General features: G+C 39.8%; 1 protein-coding gene across 2 annotated transcripts in view; it reads left to right on the top strand.

The window, feature by feature from the left end:
• GK (glycerol kinase) overlaps positions 1-16,441 on the top strand; it is a 270,759-nt gene that overhangs the window by 131,484 nt on the left and 122,834 nt on the right. For both annotated transcript variants that reach the window (XM_053707603.1, XM_053707602.1), the window contains exon 7: positions 6,728-6,837. In XM_053707603.1, coding sequence (XP_053563578.1) covers positions 6,728-6,837 — 110 coding nt within the window. The remainder of the gene's footprint in view (positions 1-6,727; positions 6,838-16,441) is intronic.

The following is a 16,441-nucleotide window of genomic DNA, read 5'->3' as shown; positions in this document are numbered from 1 at the left end:
CTTTATTTCTGATGCTAACTTGCAAGTCATTAGACTGGGAGCCAATATGTCTGGTTTCATGGTTCTAGCCCTCAGGGCTATATGGCTGAAATCTTGGTCAGCTGATGTTACCTCCAAGTCCAAGCTTTTGTCACTACCTTACAAGGGTAAGACCCTGTTTGGTCCTGGTCTGGCAGAGATAATTTCTGAAATTACGGGTGGAAAGGGGTCCTTTCTACCACAAGACAAGAAGAATAGACCTAAGGGGCGTCAAAATTCTAATTTTCGTTCCCCTATCTGGACGACATCTTGGTTCAGGCGTCCTCTTTTCAGGTAGCAAAATCTCATATGGAGATCTTGTTGTCTTTTCTTCGTTCCCACGGATGGAAAGTGAATCTGGAAAAGATTTCCCTTGTGTCAACTACAAGGGTGGTTTTCTTAGGGACCATAATAGATTCCCTATCTATGAAACAAAAATTATCTCTTCTTGCCTCTCACGGCCGTCAGTAGCTCAATGTATGGAGGTAATTGGACATCGTTCCCTTTGCTCATTCCATTTGAGAGCTTTGCAATTATGCATGCTCAGACAATGGAACGGAGAACATTCGATCCGTCCCAGAGGATAGATCTGGACCAGTTGACAATAGACTCTCTTTCATGGTGGATTTCTCAGGATCGTCTGTCTCAGGGAACATGCTTCCGGAGACCCTCCTGGGTGATCGGGACCACGGATGCCAGCGTACTAGGCTGGGGGTAGTCTGGGACTCGCTAAAGGCTCAGGGCCTATGGACTCGAGAGGAGTCTTCTCTTCTGATAAATATTTTGGAATTGAGAGCGGTCTTCAATGCTCTAGTGGCCTGGCCTCAGTTGTCTTTAGCCCGGTTTATCAGATTCCAGTCGCACAACATCACCTCAGTGGCCTACATCAACCACCAGGGAGGAACTCCGAGTTCCTTGGCTATGAAGGAGGTGACTCGGATTATTCAGTAGGCAGAAACTCACAATTGTCTTCTATCTGCCATCCACATTCCAGGAGTGGACAACTGGAAGGCGGGTTTTCTGAGCACACAGACCTTTCATCCCAGGGAGTGGGCTTTCCATCCAGAGGTGTTCTCCAGGTTAACCCTCAAGTGGGGGGTGCTGGAGTTGGATCTGATGGCATCTTGTAATAACGCCAAGCTTCCAAGGTACGGTTCAAGATCAAAAGATCCTCAGGCCGCCCTGATAGATGCTCTGGCGGTTCCTTGAGATTTTGGTCTTGTATACCTGTTTCCTCCGTTTGCTCTCCTTCCACGAGTCATTGCTCGTATCAATCAGGAGATAGCCTCTGTAATTCTAATAGCTCCTGCATGGTCTCGCAGGATCTGGTTTGCAGACCTAGTAAAGATGTCATCTCTTCCTCCTTGGAGGTTACCTCTGAGGAAGGACCTTCTAACTTTCCTCCATCCAAATCTCGTTTCTCTGAAGCTGACTGCATGGAGATTGAACGCTTAGTTCTGGCTAAGTGTGGGTTTTCTGAGTCAGTCATTGAGACCATGCTTCAGGCTCGCAAGCCTGTTACTTGTAAAATTTACCATAAGGTATGGCGTAAATACCTTATATTGGTGTGAATCGAAAGGCTTCTCTTGGAGTAGGGTCAGGATTCCTAGAATTTTGTCTTTTCTCCAGTAAGGTCTGGAGAAAAAGTTGTCAGTCAGTTCTCTGAAGAGTCAGATTTCTTCTCTATCTAATCTTTTGCACAAATGTCTGGTGGATGTGCCAGATGTTCAATCTTTTTATCAGGCCTGTGTTTAAATCTGTTGCTCCTCCTCGAAGCTTGATCCTTGTTCTTAAAGTTTTGCAGCAGGCTCCGTTTGAGCCAATGCATTCTGTAGATATTAAGTTATTATCTTGGAAATTTTGTTCCTTATTGCTATTTCCTCTGCTCGTAGAGTTTCTGAACTCTCGGCTTTTACAGTGTGATTCCCCTTATCTTGTTTTTCATGCTGATAAGGCAGCTCTTTGTACTAAATTGGGATTTCTCCCTAAGGTGTTTTCGGATAGAAATATTAATCAGGAAATTGTTGTTCCTTCTCTCTGTCCTAATCCTTCTCAAAAGGAACGTCTGTTGCATAACTTGGACATTGTACGTGCTCTAAAATTCTACCTACAGGCTACCAGTCTTCTGCCCTGTTTGTTTGTTTGTTTGTTTGTTTGTTTCTCAGGAAAGCGTAGGGGTCAGAATGCCTTCCACTTCTCTTTCTCTCTGGTTGAGAAGTATTATTCGTTTTGCTTATGAGACTGCTGGACAGCAGCCTCCTGAGAGAATTACGGCTCATTCCACAAAGGCTGTCTACTCTTCTTTGGCTTTCAAAAATGAAGCTTCTGGGGGAGTGTTTTGACCACGGCCATGATCAGCAGCAACTTAAAGGGACAGTCTACACCAGAATTTTTATTGTTTTAAAAGATAGATAATCCCTTTATTACCCATTCCCCAGTTTTGCATAACCAACACAGTTATATTAGTATACTTTTAACCTCTGTGATTATCTTGTATCTAAGCCTCTGTTAACTGCCCATTTATTTCAGTTCTTTTGACAGACTTGCTGTTTAGCCAATCAGTGCCTGCTCCCAGATAACTTCACGTGCACGAGCACAGTGTTATCTATATGAAATGCATGAACTAAAACCCTCTAGTGGTGAAAAACTGTTTAAATGCATTCTGAAAAGAGGAGGCCTTCAAGGTCTAAAAAATTAGCATATGAACCTCCTAGGTTAAGTTTTCAACCAAGAATACCAAGAGAACAAAGCAAAATTGGTGATAAAAGTAAATTGGAAAATTGTTTAAAATTACATGTCCTATCTGAATCATGAAAGTTTATTTTGGCCTAGACTGTCCCTTTAATGAAGCTCCTCAAGTTAATCTATCAACTCGTTGCCTATCTCCTTCTAAACTTGTCATCCAGCTCTGAAACTTAACAAGCTAACACAGGAGAAGACACGGAGCTAAATGATACCTTCATTTTTATGATCCTATCTGTGGGGTCCAAACTGATCTGGCTTAGAATATAGGCCCCAACACCATTACACCCATGCATCTCCCCCCTCGGATAATCATGCTATCCTAGTAGAGCAGTATTTACCTGCTACATCTTACCTCATAAACAAGAATCTATCCTAACGACTTCAACATGGAGGACTTTAGTAACATCCTAAGAACTAAATTAGAGGACTTAGGGCAACTGATGGATTATAGATTTACTGATCTTAGAGGCATATGCATGGCAGCCATAAGCCCGCAGGACTCACTGCTGGAAGCTCCTGGAGATATCAAAGAGGTTATAGGCACAATATGGCCTCTACAACTTATGGATTCGAGACCAAACCTGACTCAGTGTACTGCGCTGCATAGTCCTGGCCAAGCATTCAGATGTGATGGGATCCGGAACACAGAGCAGCCTAAACGAATCCCACCTGTGGTTTGCGACATAAAGAGTGAGTCATCACCCTCGGATCCTTTGGAGCGGGATGCGGCCGATTCCCTCGGAGGTGATGAGGGGTTTACAATCACTCATGGAGTAAGATCGTCTGATCCCAATATGCACTTACCTTCGGCCAGAGCCTCGGCTCACAGCTTTTTACAGAGCGGCCACAGCATAAAGTCACTAACAAGAGAGCTGTTTTAGTCTTGGTCTGCCATATTACTCGGCACGCAGCCTCGGATTGACAGCCATGTCACAGGGACATCATCATGCACGGAGTATCTAGTTCCTTATTACCCCAGGAGGGGCAATGGATACTACCTTCCCAATGACATGGATAACTGTAATAGGGGTCAATGGTGTAACATTCAATCTGGAAACGGGTAATGTGGTATGCCTTTATGAGCAGATGTGATTAGGTTTCCTGTTGCCCCGCTTGGCTTACCTTTCCAAATGACGGCCCTGAAGCCTGATATGCTGCTATCGGGACATATAACTCTAGGGAGATCTCTTGCTGGTAGTCTGCACCTAAGCCATAATCGCTATATCGTAGACTTTGGTGTGCTTTATTAGCTCCTAAATATTGCTTATTGTTTATATCTCCTTTCTAGATGATTGCCAAACATTATTGCACGTTTCACATTTCAGTGCAGTTGTGCCATTATTAGTCACCTTATTATGACACTTATCATTACCACAGATTATTATCCCCTGTGATCAGACGATCCTAGGCTCTCTCTGCTGATTGTCAGGGGACTGAAATTAATACAAAAAAAGGAAACCTACTAAAGATATATCTCTAACCACACCGATCAGCCTATATTGCATACCCTCAATAACAGTCTGATATTTTTACTGGCTCCAGGTACACGCATGTTGCTCTTGGCTACCAAGTCAAGTTCTTACCGCCCTGGGAATTAGGTTGAAATATGCAGGTTTAGGGCTAGATAGCAGGAACACTATATCAGTAACATTTAGGCTTATTCTTATTTCACATGCTATTTTGCCCTGTGGTTACTTATATTACTTACTTTTATTTTGATCCAGTTGGAGCTTGTCTAAGCCCAATTATTCTTTTACAGGGTACCCTGTTTGTTCATTTTAAACTCACCAAATAATGGTTCACTACCTTGGCACATAGATACAGAGTGAAACTCCCTATGTCACCTATGTATTTTGATAGCTCCTCCTTACATCTATCAAAAGCATAAGATTCTGTGTATTTTATATTTATATGTAGTATTATCAGATGGTACTCCTTCCTATTTTGTAAAGAAATGTATCTCTCTTCCTAAATATTATATCAGTACTCTAAGTAGCTCATTAGCAAGTATCATTCTAGTAGACAATATACAAGGATAAAGAGATACCACAATATTACTGATGTATAAACTAAAAATCTAAGGCATCATTAATTTATATTCAATACATATCTCTAAGTCTAGTTATAACTTTCGTATGACATGTATGTTCTACAAATAGTTTCCATAATCCCATATGCACACTGTGTCTTCATTACTAATTGATATGATACCTCCCTGGTATTTTTTCTATCCCGTTCAAGGTGTGTTGTTTTGGAGATGATATTTGTGATGTCTTGTTATCAACAATGTATGGCTAAATACCTTAATAAAAAAGCTTTGATTTAAAAAAAAAAAAAAAGCCTTCGGTTTAGGCCTGCTGTCTTAGTTCCCACTAGTAATTGTAATGTCCACGGCCCCACCCTGAATTAAGACAGTATTTTTGTTAAATCTCAGGCACCTCTACACCTTTGTGTTATCTTCTTTTTCCATTTCCCTTCGGCTGAATGACTGGGGGTTATGGATAAGGGAAGTGACACTTAACAGCTTTGCTGTGGTGCTCTTTGCCGCCTCCTGCTAGGCAGGAGTGAATATCCCATTAGTAATTGGAATGACGTCATGGACTCTCCATGTCCGGAAAGAAAGAAATTTATCAGGTAAGCATAAATTTTTATTTTATTTTAAATGTGATTTCCAGGACCTTCTGGCGCAAATTAGTTACAATAATAGAAATTGTGAAAAGATAAATCCTGTTAACAAATGTGTTGTTTTCCAGTTTTTACGGCTACATTATTGCAATGGAGGAAACCTAGTCACTTAGCGAGTTCATAGCCTACAGTGTGAGAACTGTTTTTATAGATGAGTTATGTTTCGGCCACTACTTCTAATTGAAACCTGTAGTGTTTTTCTTGATTTCAGCCATGTATCTCACCAAACTATAAAACGGTGCACTCTTAATCAGTAATTTGAAATAATGGAAAGAAAAAAAAAAAACCACACTTAAAGTGATTGTCAATTTTCGTTCTTTTGAACACATATTCCTGTAGGCAATCCTGATATTAACCTAACCGCCACTATACATTTATAAAAAAATTAGTAATATGTAGTTTATTTTTTAGTCAAAATATCGACTATTCACAGTACCTGCTCCTCCCATAGTTTACTTCCTTAGTTTTAGACATATCACGTATACAGCGGTCCCACCCGCTGTTTACGTCTCTTCAATGCGCGCTCCCGTTTTCACTTCCCATTGCGCATGCGTGAAATGCTGTTTCCGCTGTCAATCAACCATAGTATTCATTGAATCAATACATTCAATGAATACTATCGTTGTGAAGAGAAGGAAACGATCTGCTAACCCAGCCCTGTTACTGATGTACTTACCGAAATGACAGGGCTCCGTAAAGTAAAATAACTCCGCATGCGCGAAATGTCGTCAGCGTAAGCGGGTGGGTCCCCCTGTGGTTAGAGCCTTGATTGGTAATTGAGACGTCAATCAGACTGACACTAAGTAGGGGCGCGTGCCGGGTGGAGGATCAAAATAACGGGAGCCAACGAACAAAATAAAAAAACAAGGTATATAACAAAAACATTGTAAATCGATGAATGAAACTGGTATTTATTTTTAATAGACGTTAAGGGTAACGTTAGTGAGGATGCGCACTTTACATTCACTTTAAGATAGTAATCTAATCATTGAGCAAACATGACCAGTACACCCATCATGTCTGGATACAAATGGCATTCATAATGGTTACCAGTTATCAAAATGGATTCAGATTAGGTTCATCTACCACATGATGATTTCCCTTACACGTTGTACTCCAACTCATTGCAGCTTTTTCTTTTTGCATATCATTTATGTACCTCTAAACCTTTTTATGCGCCTTTTAATAAAGTTGTTAAAAGGAGACACACTTTAATTGAATGAATAATTACTAAATGCTTTCGGTTGCCTGACTCTCTAACTTTAACGTATTTTTGTAGAGTCTAACTGGAGGGAAGAATGGAGGGGTGCACTGTACAGATGTGACCAATGCCAGCAGAACCATGCTCTTTAACATACACACTCTGGAGTGGGATACTGATCTCTGTCAGTAAGTAACATGCTCCTACTGGTTCGCCATGATGATTGTTTTGCGTGCAATTCTGTTCTAGTAATGGAAAACAAAAATACTGTTTGTTTGATATGATATGTTAATAAATTAGTAGTGTGCACGCTCCCCCCATTCAGTTTCATATTTTACACGGTCACTCTCTAGCCTTATCGATTAACACATTTGCATTTGTTTCAACACAATTGTTATTGCAGGTTTGCCCAAAAGGTAGATTGAGGTGAATATATATATATATATATATATATATATATATATATATATATATATATATACACGGAAGGGGACTGTACTCTCATACCGGACCGGGTACACATCCCATGACCCTGCAACATGCTCAGCCCTGGGTGCTCACTGGCACTCATATGAAGCTGTGCTGTCCCCAGAGTCACAGGCAGTTAACCCCAGACAGGTCTGGGTGCAAGAACCATAGGGAAAATTACAAAACAAATTAATACAACACACAAAGAAAGTCCAGCACTCACTTAAAGCTCTCAGCTAAGATTTAAAAGCAAAAATGGAAAGGTTAGTTACCGCATTTGGCCAAATGGGACAAGCCCAGGTACCACATCAAGGTCCTTTCCAATACCTGGGACCCTAAAACAGCCACACAATGCAAGCTCTCAAATCCAAACAAACTGGGAACAAGGGAAGGGTGCACAGGCTTATGTAATCACCCTAGACATATACAAAACACACAGAAAACCTGGCACTCGCCAGCAGATTCACAGCAATGTTTAAAAGCAAAACTGGGGGAAGTCAGTAACATTTGGCGCCAAAGGATCAAGCCCAGGACCACGACAAGGTCTCCCCCTTTCTGGGACCCTAAACCAGCACCAACACAATGCATACTTCCAAACAAACGAACTGGGAACCTCCCAGGGTGACACAGGCTTTTATAACCTCCCCTAGGTAAATGCAAAACACAGGAATGGACCGCACTCACAGACTGGACTGGGTACACATCCTAAGCCACAGCAAACTCCACAGTCCTGAACACTGACAGACAGCTGTAAAGTTCCCAGCAACCCAGGCAGTTCACCCCAGAACAGCCTGGGTGACAGGTCCGCAGGGAAGCATTACAAACATTATCAACACAACACACAGAAAACCCAGCACTCGCCAGCAGATTCACAGCAATGTTTAAAAGCAACACTGGGGGAAGTCAGTTACATTTGGCGCCAAAGGATAAAGCCCAGGACCACAACAAGGTCTCCAAGCAGCAGCTAAAAATGATGATATTGTATTTCTAGAAGTGTGTGTGTTCCACAAATAAGTATGTTATGTTCCATGGCTGTAAATAGAAAAGATTGAATAAGCACATTTTGTCCAATGTTTAAGTGTGAAAAATCCACTCTAAGAAATATTTTATCAATTGCTTCAATTTTCTGTCTTGAGTACACAAAGTAATCACTGTTGTAAACACTCAGAGGCATCATAAGCTAATTAACTGTTTGAACAGGGGCATTTCAATAGCATATACACGACAAAGTAATGCTATGAGAATATAATTAGTGAGGGCGAAACCAGTTCTTTTCCACTGTGTGCCAGAGTTCATGTTATTAACTCTTGTTGACTCCTTTGTTTGCTCAAGGGCACTGTTATCTACAGGGTAAGTGAACTTTCCTAAGGTTTTTAACAGGAGTCAGTAACTCATAAGTAAAAAAGAAAAATTAATGTGTTTGTTTTTTCTTTTTTTTTCTTGTTTCTGTTTAATATTTTTCTTGTATGTGCTTGTGTATTGTTATCATGCAGACCTTTTGTAAAATGTGTAGCAAAAACATATTTATGGATTTTGAAAGTAACCTGTTTAAAACTTCATAGAGCTCTGAACCCCCCCCCCCCCCCAAAAAAAAAAAAAAAAAACACCTTACAAAATGGTAGATAGGCTGCATATTTCTTTTTTTAAGGGGTTTGTTTGAATTCACTTAGATAAGCCTATATTGTATACTTATTAGAGATGTGCATTCATTTTTGGAAAAATGTACATTCATCATGAAAATCAGATTTTTTTATTTTTTTATTTTTTTTTAAACAAATTAATATCTTAATGAATGCATCAACAAAAATTAAAGGAAAATACATTTTTTTTTATGAAAATTGTCAGTATTCGTTGGTAAGCGGTTAATTCCTTAGTGAGTAGCTTTGAAACCTTTACATTCATTTTAACGAAAATTAATATAAATGTTTAACGAAATTTCAGTTTTCGTTTAGTTTTAAAAGGAACGAATACCATATAGTACAGCCATCATTCTAAAATCCAACTTTTTAATTAATATATATATTTTTTTTTTAAAACCCATATCAAATATTACTATTTTCCCTGCCTGTAAGTTACAAAAGTATTAAAAATGATATAAATCTACCTTTAGTTGCATGTAGAAGCTGTGCTATGACATTTAAATATGGCCTAAATGACATAAGATATTGTTCTTTATACTTGGTCCCATCCTCTTCTCCAACTGTCCCATTTTAAAGATGCAACTATTCCAAAATCCAAACCTTTTCCGGTCCCAAGCCTTTTGGATAAAGGGCTTTCTACCTGTATTAGATTTAAAAGGTATATACACAAGTTTAAAAACTAAACCCTTGTAATATGTTAAAATAATTTTAAACGTAGTATTTAGGCAATACAAATATCTTCTGTTAAATGGTGCTTGTAAATGTATCTTTATTTAGCCAGTGCTAAACTACATAAATACCTGCAAACAATTGATGTGTAGGACTAAGGAGAAAGAATAAATAGTAAATTATTGTTAAACGGACAGTCTACACCAGAATTGTTATTGTTTTAAAAGATAGATAATCCCTTTATTACCCATTTCCCAGTTTTGCATAACCAACACAGTTATAAAAATATACTTTTAACCTCTGTGATTATCTTGTTTCTAAGCCTCTGCAAACTGCCCCTTTTTTCAGTTCTTTTGACAGACTTGCAGTCTAGCCAATCAGTGCCTGCTCCCAGATAACTTCTCGTGCACGAGCACAGTGTTATCTACATGAAATACGTGAATTAACACCCTCTCGTGGTGAAAAACTGTTAAAATACAATCTGAAAGAGGTGGGCTTCAAGGTCTAAGAAATTAGCATATGAACCTCCTAGGTTAAGCTTTCAACTAAGAATACCAAGAGAACAAAGCAAAATTGGTGATAAAAGTAAATTGGAAAATTGTTTAAAATTACATGATCTATCTGAATCATGAAAGTTTATTTTGGCCCAGACTGTCCCTTTAATGCAGGTTATTTTAAAAGTTTATTAAGTGTGTAGTTTAGTGTGACAAGCACATTATAATTTTTATCTACCATAATTCTGCTTTAAATGTCTTATCCATCTTATATGCAGACAAGTCTTATATGCCAAATATAGTACATACTTACAACCTGGTTCAATTTTGTGTAAATGTTTTTAATTCAATCAGATTAATTATTTTCTTTCATGCAATTGGCAAGAGTCCATGAGCTAGTGACGTATGGGATATACAATCCTACCAGGAGGGGCAAAGTTTCCCAAACCTCAAAATGCCTATAAATACACCAACCACCACACCCACAAATCAGTTTTACAAACTTTGCCTCCTATGGAGGTGGTGAAGTAAGTTTGTGCTAGATTTCTACGTTGATATGCGCTTCTCAGCTTTTTGAAGCCTGGTTCCTCTCAGAGTGCAGTGAATGACAGAGGGATGTGAAAGGAGTATTACCTGTTGAATGCAATGGTCATCCTAACGGGGATCTATTTCATAGGTTCTCCGTTATCGGTCGTAGAGATTCATCTCCTACCTCCCTTTTCAGATCGACGATATACTCTTATATACCATTACCTCTGCTGATTCTCGTTTCAGTACTGGTTTGGCTATCTACTTTATGTAGATGAGTGTCTTTTGGTAAGTATGTTTCTTTTATTTAAGACACTCTCAGCTATGGTTTGGCAGTTTTTGCAGACTGTCAGTTTCATATCTGGGAAATGCATAAAAATTTTTTTTTTTTTTCTTACCTGAAGTTTTCAAATTGACTCTCTTTTCTAAATTGCGGGCTGTTAGGCTCGCAGGAGCGCAAAATCCTATAATTTATTGTGTCATTCTTGGCGCGAGACTTTTTTGGCACGAGAATTGCGTTTGTTGACGTATTTTCGTGATTTCCGGCGTCTTGGTTGCCGCTGAGTTTTTTTACGAGGTTGCTTCATCTATGGCGCTTGTGTTTGTTGCAGACGTTTTTGGCGCCAAAAAATATTTTGTCAGTTGTGGGCGTCATACTTGGCGCCAAACTTTCGGACATTATTTAAGACTTCATTTATTTTTGCTTCTGGTTTCCAAAAGCATATTTTGTTTGCATTTCTTTCCCATTCCTGAAACTGTCATATAAGGAAATTGCTAATTTTGCTTTATATGTTATTTTTTTCTCTTACATATTGCAAGATGTCTCAATCTGACCCTGTCTCAGAACCTACTACTGGAATCCTGCTGCCTGATGTCGGTTCTACCAAAGCTAAGTGCATTTGTTGTAAACTTCTGGTAACTGTTCCTCCGGCTGTAGTTTGTGATAGTTGTCATGACAAACTTTTACATGCAGACAATATTTCCATTAGTAGTAATTCATTACCTGTTGCTGGTCCTTCAACATCTAATGCTCAGGATATTCCTGTTAATGTGAGAGAATTTGTTTCTAATTCCATTCAGAAGGCTTTGTCCGCCATACCGCCTTCTAATAAACGTAAAAGGTCTTTTAAAACTTCTCATAAAATTGATTCATTTTTAAATGACCGACAACATTCTGATTTATCTATCTCTGATGAGGATCTATCTGGTGCAGAAGATTCTGCCTCAGATATTGACACTGAGAAATCTTCATACTTATTTAAAATGGAGTATATTCGTTCCTTATTAAAAGAGGTGTTGATTGCATTAGATATGGAGGAGACTAGTCCTCTTGATATTTAAAACTTATAAATTCGTTTTTTAAACCTCATGTAGTTAATTCCTGAGGTTTTTCCAGTTCCTGATGCCTCATTTCAGATGTGATTTCTAGGGAATGGAATAAATTTGGTACTTCTTTTACTCCTTCAAGGTTTAAGAAACTGTATCCTTTGCCGACTGATAGATTGAAGTTTTGGGAAAAGATCCCCAAAGTTGATGGGGCCATCTCTACTCTTGCTAAGCGTACTACTATTCCTATGGCAGATAGTACTTCTTTTAAGATCCTTTAGATAGGAAACTTGAATCTTATCTAAGGAAGGCTTAATTATGTTCAGGTCATCTTCTTAGGCCTGCTATTTCTTTGGCTGATGTTGCAGCTGCTTCAAATTTTTGGTTGGAAACCTTAGCGCAACAAGTACCAGATCATAATGTGTATAGCATTGTTAAGTTAATTCAACATGCTAATAATTTAATTTGTGATGCCATTTTTGATATCATTAGAATTGATGTTAGATATATGTATTTAGCTATATTAGCTAGAAGAGCTTTATGGTTTAAATCTTGGAATGCTGATATGACTTCTAAATCAACGTTGCTATCGCTCTCTTTCCAAGGTAATACATTATTTGGTTCTCAGTTGGATTCGATTATTTCAACTGTCACTGGGGGGAAGGGAGTTTTTTTGCCTCAGGATAAAAAATCTAAGGGCAAATTTAAGGCTGCTAACCGTTTTCGTTCCTTTCGACAAAATAAGGAACAGAAACCTAATCCTTCCCCTAAGGGAACGGTTTCCAATTGGAAGCCTTCTTCAGTCTGGAATAAATCCAAGCCATTTAGCCATGAAGGTGTGGCCCTCATTCCAGCTAAGCTGGTAGGGGGCAGACTAAGATTTTTCAAGGATGTTTGGATCAATTCAGTCCAAAATCATTGGATTCAGAATATTGTCTCTCAGGGGTACAGAATAGGTTTCAAAGTAAGACCGCCTGTGAGAAGTTTTTCTCTCACGCATTCCAGTTAACCCAGAGAAAGCTCAGGCTTTCCTGAAGTGTGTTTCAGACCTGGAGTTATCTGGGGTAATTGTGCCAGTTCCTTTTCAGGAACGGGGTCTGGGGTTTTATTCAAATCTATTTATTGTCCCAAAGAAGGAGAATTCTTTCAGACCAGTTCTGGATCTAAAAATTCTGAATCGTTATGTAAGAATACCAACATTCAAAATGGTGACTATATAAGGCATATTCTGCCTTTTGTTCAGCAAGGGCATTATATGTCCACAATAGACTTACAGAATGAATATCTTCATATTCCGATTCATCCAGATCACTATCGGTTCCTGAGATTCTCTTTTCTAGACAAGCATTACCAATGTGTTGCTCTTCCTTTTGGCCTAGCGACAGCTCCAAGGATCTTTTCAAAGGTTCTCGGTGCCCTACTCTCTGTAATCAGAGAGCGGGGTATTGCAGTGTTTCCTTATTTGGACGATATCTTGGTACTTGCTCAGTCTTTACGTTCTGCAGAATCTCACACAAATCAACTAGTGTTTTTACCAAAAAGTTCTTTGATTCCTCAAACAATGGTAACCTTTTTAGGTTTCCAAATAGATTCAGTATCCATGACTTTCTCTCTAACAGACAAGAGACGTCTGAAATTGGTTGCAGCTTGTCGGAACCTTCAGTTTCAATCATTCCCTTCAGTAGCTATGTTCATGGAGGTTTTAGGTCTCATGACTGCAGCATTGGACGCGATCCCCTTTGCTCGTTTTCACATGAGACCTCTTCGGCTTTGTATGCTGAACCAATGGTGCAGGGATTATACAAAGATGTCACAATTAATATCCTTAAATCCCAATGTTCGACTATCTCTGACTTGATGGTTAGATCACCATCGTATAGTTCAAGGGGCCTCTTTTGTTCGTCCAAGCTGGACTGTGATCACAACAGATCCGAGTCTTTCAGGTTGGGGAGCTGTCTGGGGATCTCTGATAGTGCAGGGGGTTTGGAAATCTCAAGAGGTGAGATTACCAATCAATATTTTGGAACTCCGTGTGATTCTCAGAGCTCTTCAGTTTTGGCCTCTATTGAAGAGAGATCCGTTTATTTGTTTTCAGACAGACAATGTCACAGCCGTGGCGTATGTCAATCATCAGGGTGGGACTCGCAGTCCTCAAGCTATGAAAGAAGTATCTCGGATACTTGCTTGGGTGGAATCCAGCTCCTGTCTAATTTCTGCGGTCCATATCCCAGGTATAGACAATTGGGAAGCAGATTATCTCAGTCGCCAGACTTTACATACGGGAGAGTGGTCTTTTCACCCAGATGTGTTTTTTCAGATTGATCAGATGTGGGGGCTTCCAGAAATAGATCTGATGGCTTCTCATCTAAACAGGAAACTTCCCAGGTATCTGTCCAGGTCCAGGGATCCTCAGGCGGAAGCAGTGGATGCATTGACACTTCCTTGGAGTTATCAACCTGCCTATATTTTTCCGCCTCTAGTTCTTCTTCCAAGAGTGTTTTCCAAAATCATAATGGAGCGTTCGTTTGTACTGCTTTTGGCTCCAGCATGGCCACACAGGTTTTGGTATGCAGATCTTATTCGGATGTCCAGTTGCCAACCTTGGCCACTTCCGTTAAGGCCAGACCTTCTATCTCAAGGCCCGTTTTTCCATCAGGATCTCAAATCATTAAATTTGAAGGTATGGAAATTGAACGCTTAGTGCTTAGTCATAGAGGTTTCTCTTACTCCGTGATTAATACTATGTTGCAGGCTCGTAAATCTGTGTCTAGAAAGATTTATTATCGAGTTTGGAAGACTTACATTTCATTGTGCTCTTCTCATAATTTCTCTTGGCATTCTTTTAGAATTCCTAGAATTTTACAGTTTCTTCAGGATGGTTTAGATAAGGGTTTGTCTGCAAGTTCCTTGAAAGGACAAATCTCTAGCAATTTTTCTGTGGAACAGAACAGAAGGAGCAAACTTCCTGATATTCATTGTTTTGTACAGGCTCTGGTTTGTATCAAGCATGTCATTAAATCAATTTCTCCTCCTTGGCGTCTTAATTTGGTTTTGAAGGCTTTACAGGCTCCTCCGTTTGAGCCTATGGATTCTATGGACATTAAATTACTTTCTTGGAAAGTGTTGTTCCTTTTGGCCATCTCTTCTGCTAGAAGAGTTTCTGAATTATCTGCTCTTTCTTGTGAGTCTCCTTTTCTGATTTTTCATCAGGATAAGGCGGTTTTGCGGACTTCGTTTAAATTTTTACCTAAAGTTGTGAACTCTAACAACATTAGTAGAGAAATTGTTGTCCATTCTTTGTGTCCTAATCCTAAGAATTCTCTGGAGAGATCTTTACATTCTTTGGATGTGGTAAGAGCTTTGAAATATTATGTTGAAGATACTAAATATTTCAGGAAGACTTCTAGTCTATTTGTTATCTTTTCTGGTTCTAGAAAAGGTCAGAAGGCTTCTGCCTTCTCTTTGGCATCTTGGTTAAAGCTTTTGATTCATCATGCTTATTTGGAGTCGGGTAAATCCCCGCCTCAGAGGATTACGGTTCATTCTACTAGGTCAGTTTCCACTTTCTGCTGGGCTTTTAAGAATGAAGCTTCTGTTGATCAGATTTGCAAAGCAGCAATTCGGCAGTACATTTATTGTTATCTCAGGGATTTTGTCACAAGACATTTTAAAAACTTTCCGCTAGATTTGGAGTTTTGTCGGTAACGACCCGAAAAACTAACGCCGGCTTTTTTCTGGCCGCACCATAAAAATAACTCTGGTATTGAGAGTCCACATAAAGGCTGCGTTAGGCTCCAAAAAAGGAGCGTAGAGCATTTTTAACGCAGCTTCAACTCTCAATACCAGAGTTGCTTACGGACGCGGCCAGCCTCAAAAACGTGCTCGTGCACGATTCCCCCATAGGAAACAATGGGGCTGTTTGAGCTGAAAAAAAACCTAACACCTGCAAAAAAGCCGCGTTCAGCTCTTAACGCAGCCCCATTGTTTGCTATGGGGAAACACTTCCTACGTCTGCACCTAACACTCTAACATGTACCCCGAGTCTAAACACCCCTAACCTTACACTTATTAACCCCTAATCTGCCGCCCCCGCTATCGCTGACACCTGCATTTTATTTTTAACCCCTAATCTGCCGCTCCGTAAACCGCCGCTACTTACATTATCCCTATGTACCCCTAATCTGCTGCCCCTAACACCGCCGACCCCTATATTATATTTATTAACCCCTAATCTGCCCCCCACAACGTTGCCTCCACCTGCCTACACTTATTAACCCCTAATCTGCCGACCGGAGCTCACCGATATTCTAATAAATGTATTAACCCCTAAAGCTAAGTCTAACCCTAACACTCTGTTCCGATCAGCCAATAGAATGCAAGCTCAATCTGATTGGCTGATTGGATCAGCCAATCGGATTGAACTTCATTCTGATTGGCTGATTCCATCAGCCAATCAGAATATTCCTACCTTAATTCCGATTGGCTGATAGAATCCTATCAGCCAATCGGAATTCGAGGGACACCATCTTGGATGACGTCCCTTAAAGGAACCGTCATTCTTCAGTTGGACGTCGCCGGAAGAAGATGGGTCCGCGGTGGAGGTCTTCAGGATGGAGCCGGTCGTCATCGGATGAAGATAGAAGATGCCGCTTGGATCAAGATGGTTG

Source organism: Bombina bombina, chromosome 3, assembly GCF_027579735.1.
Source record: "Bombina bombina isolate aBomBom1 chromosome 3, aBomBom1.pri, whole genome shotgun sequence".
Taxonomy (NCBI): Eukaryota; Metazoa; Chordata; class Amphibia; order Anura; family Bombinatoridae; genus Bombina; species Bombina bombina.
The sequence above is the reverse complement of the archived record's forward strand: the minus strand, read 5'-3'. Positions and strand labels throughout refer to the sequence as shown.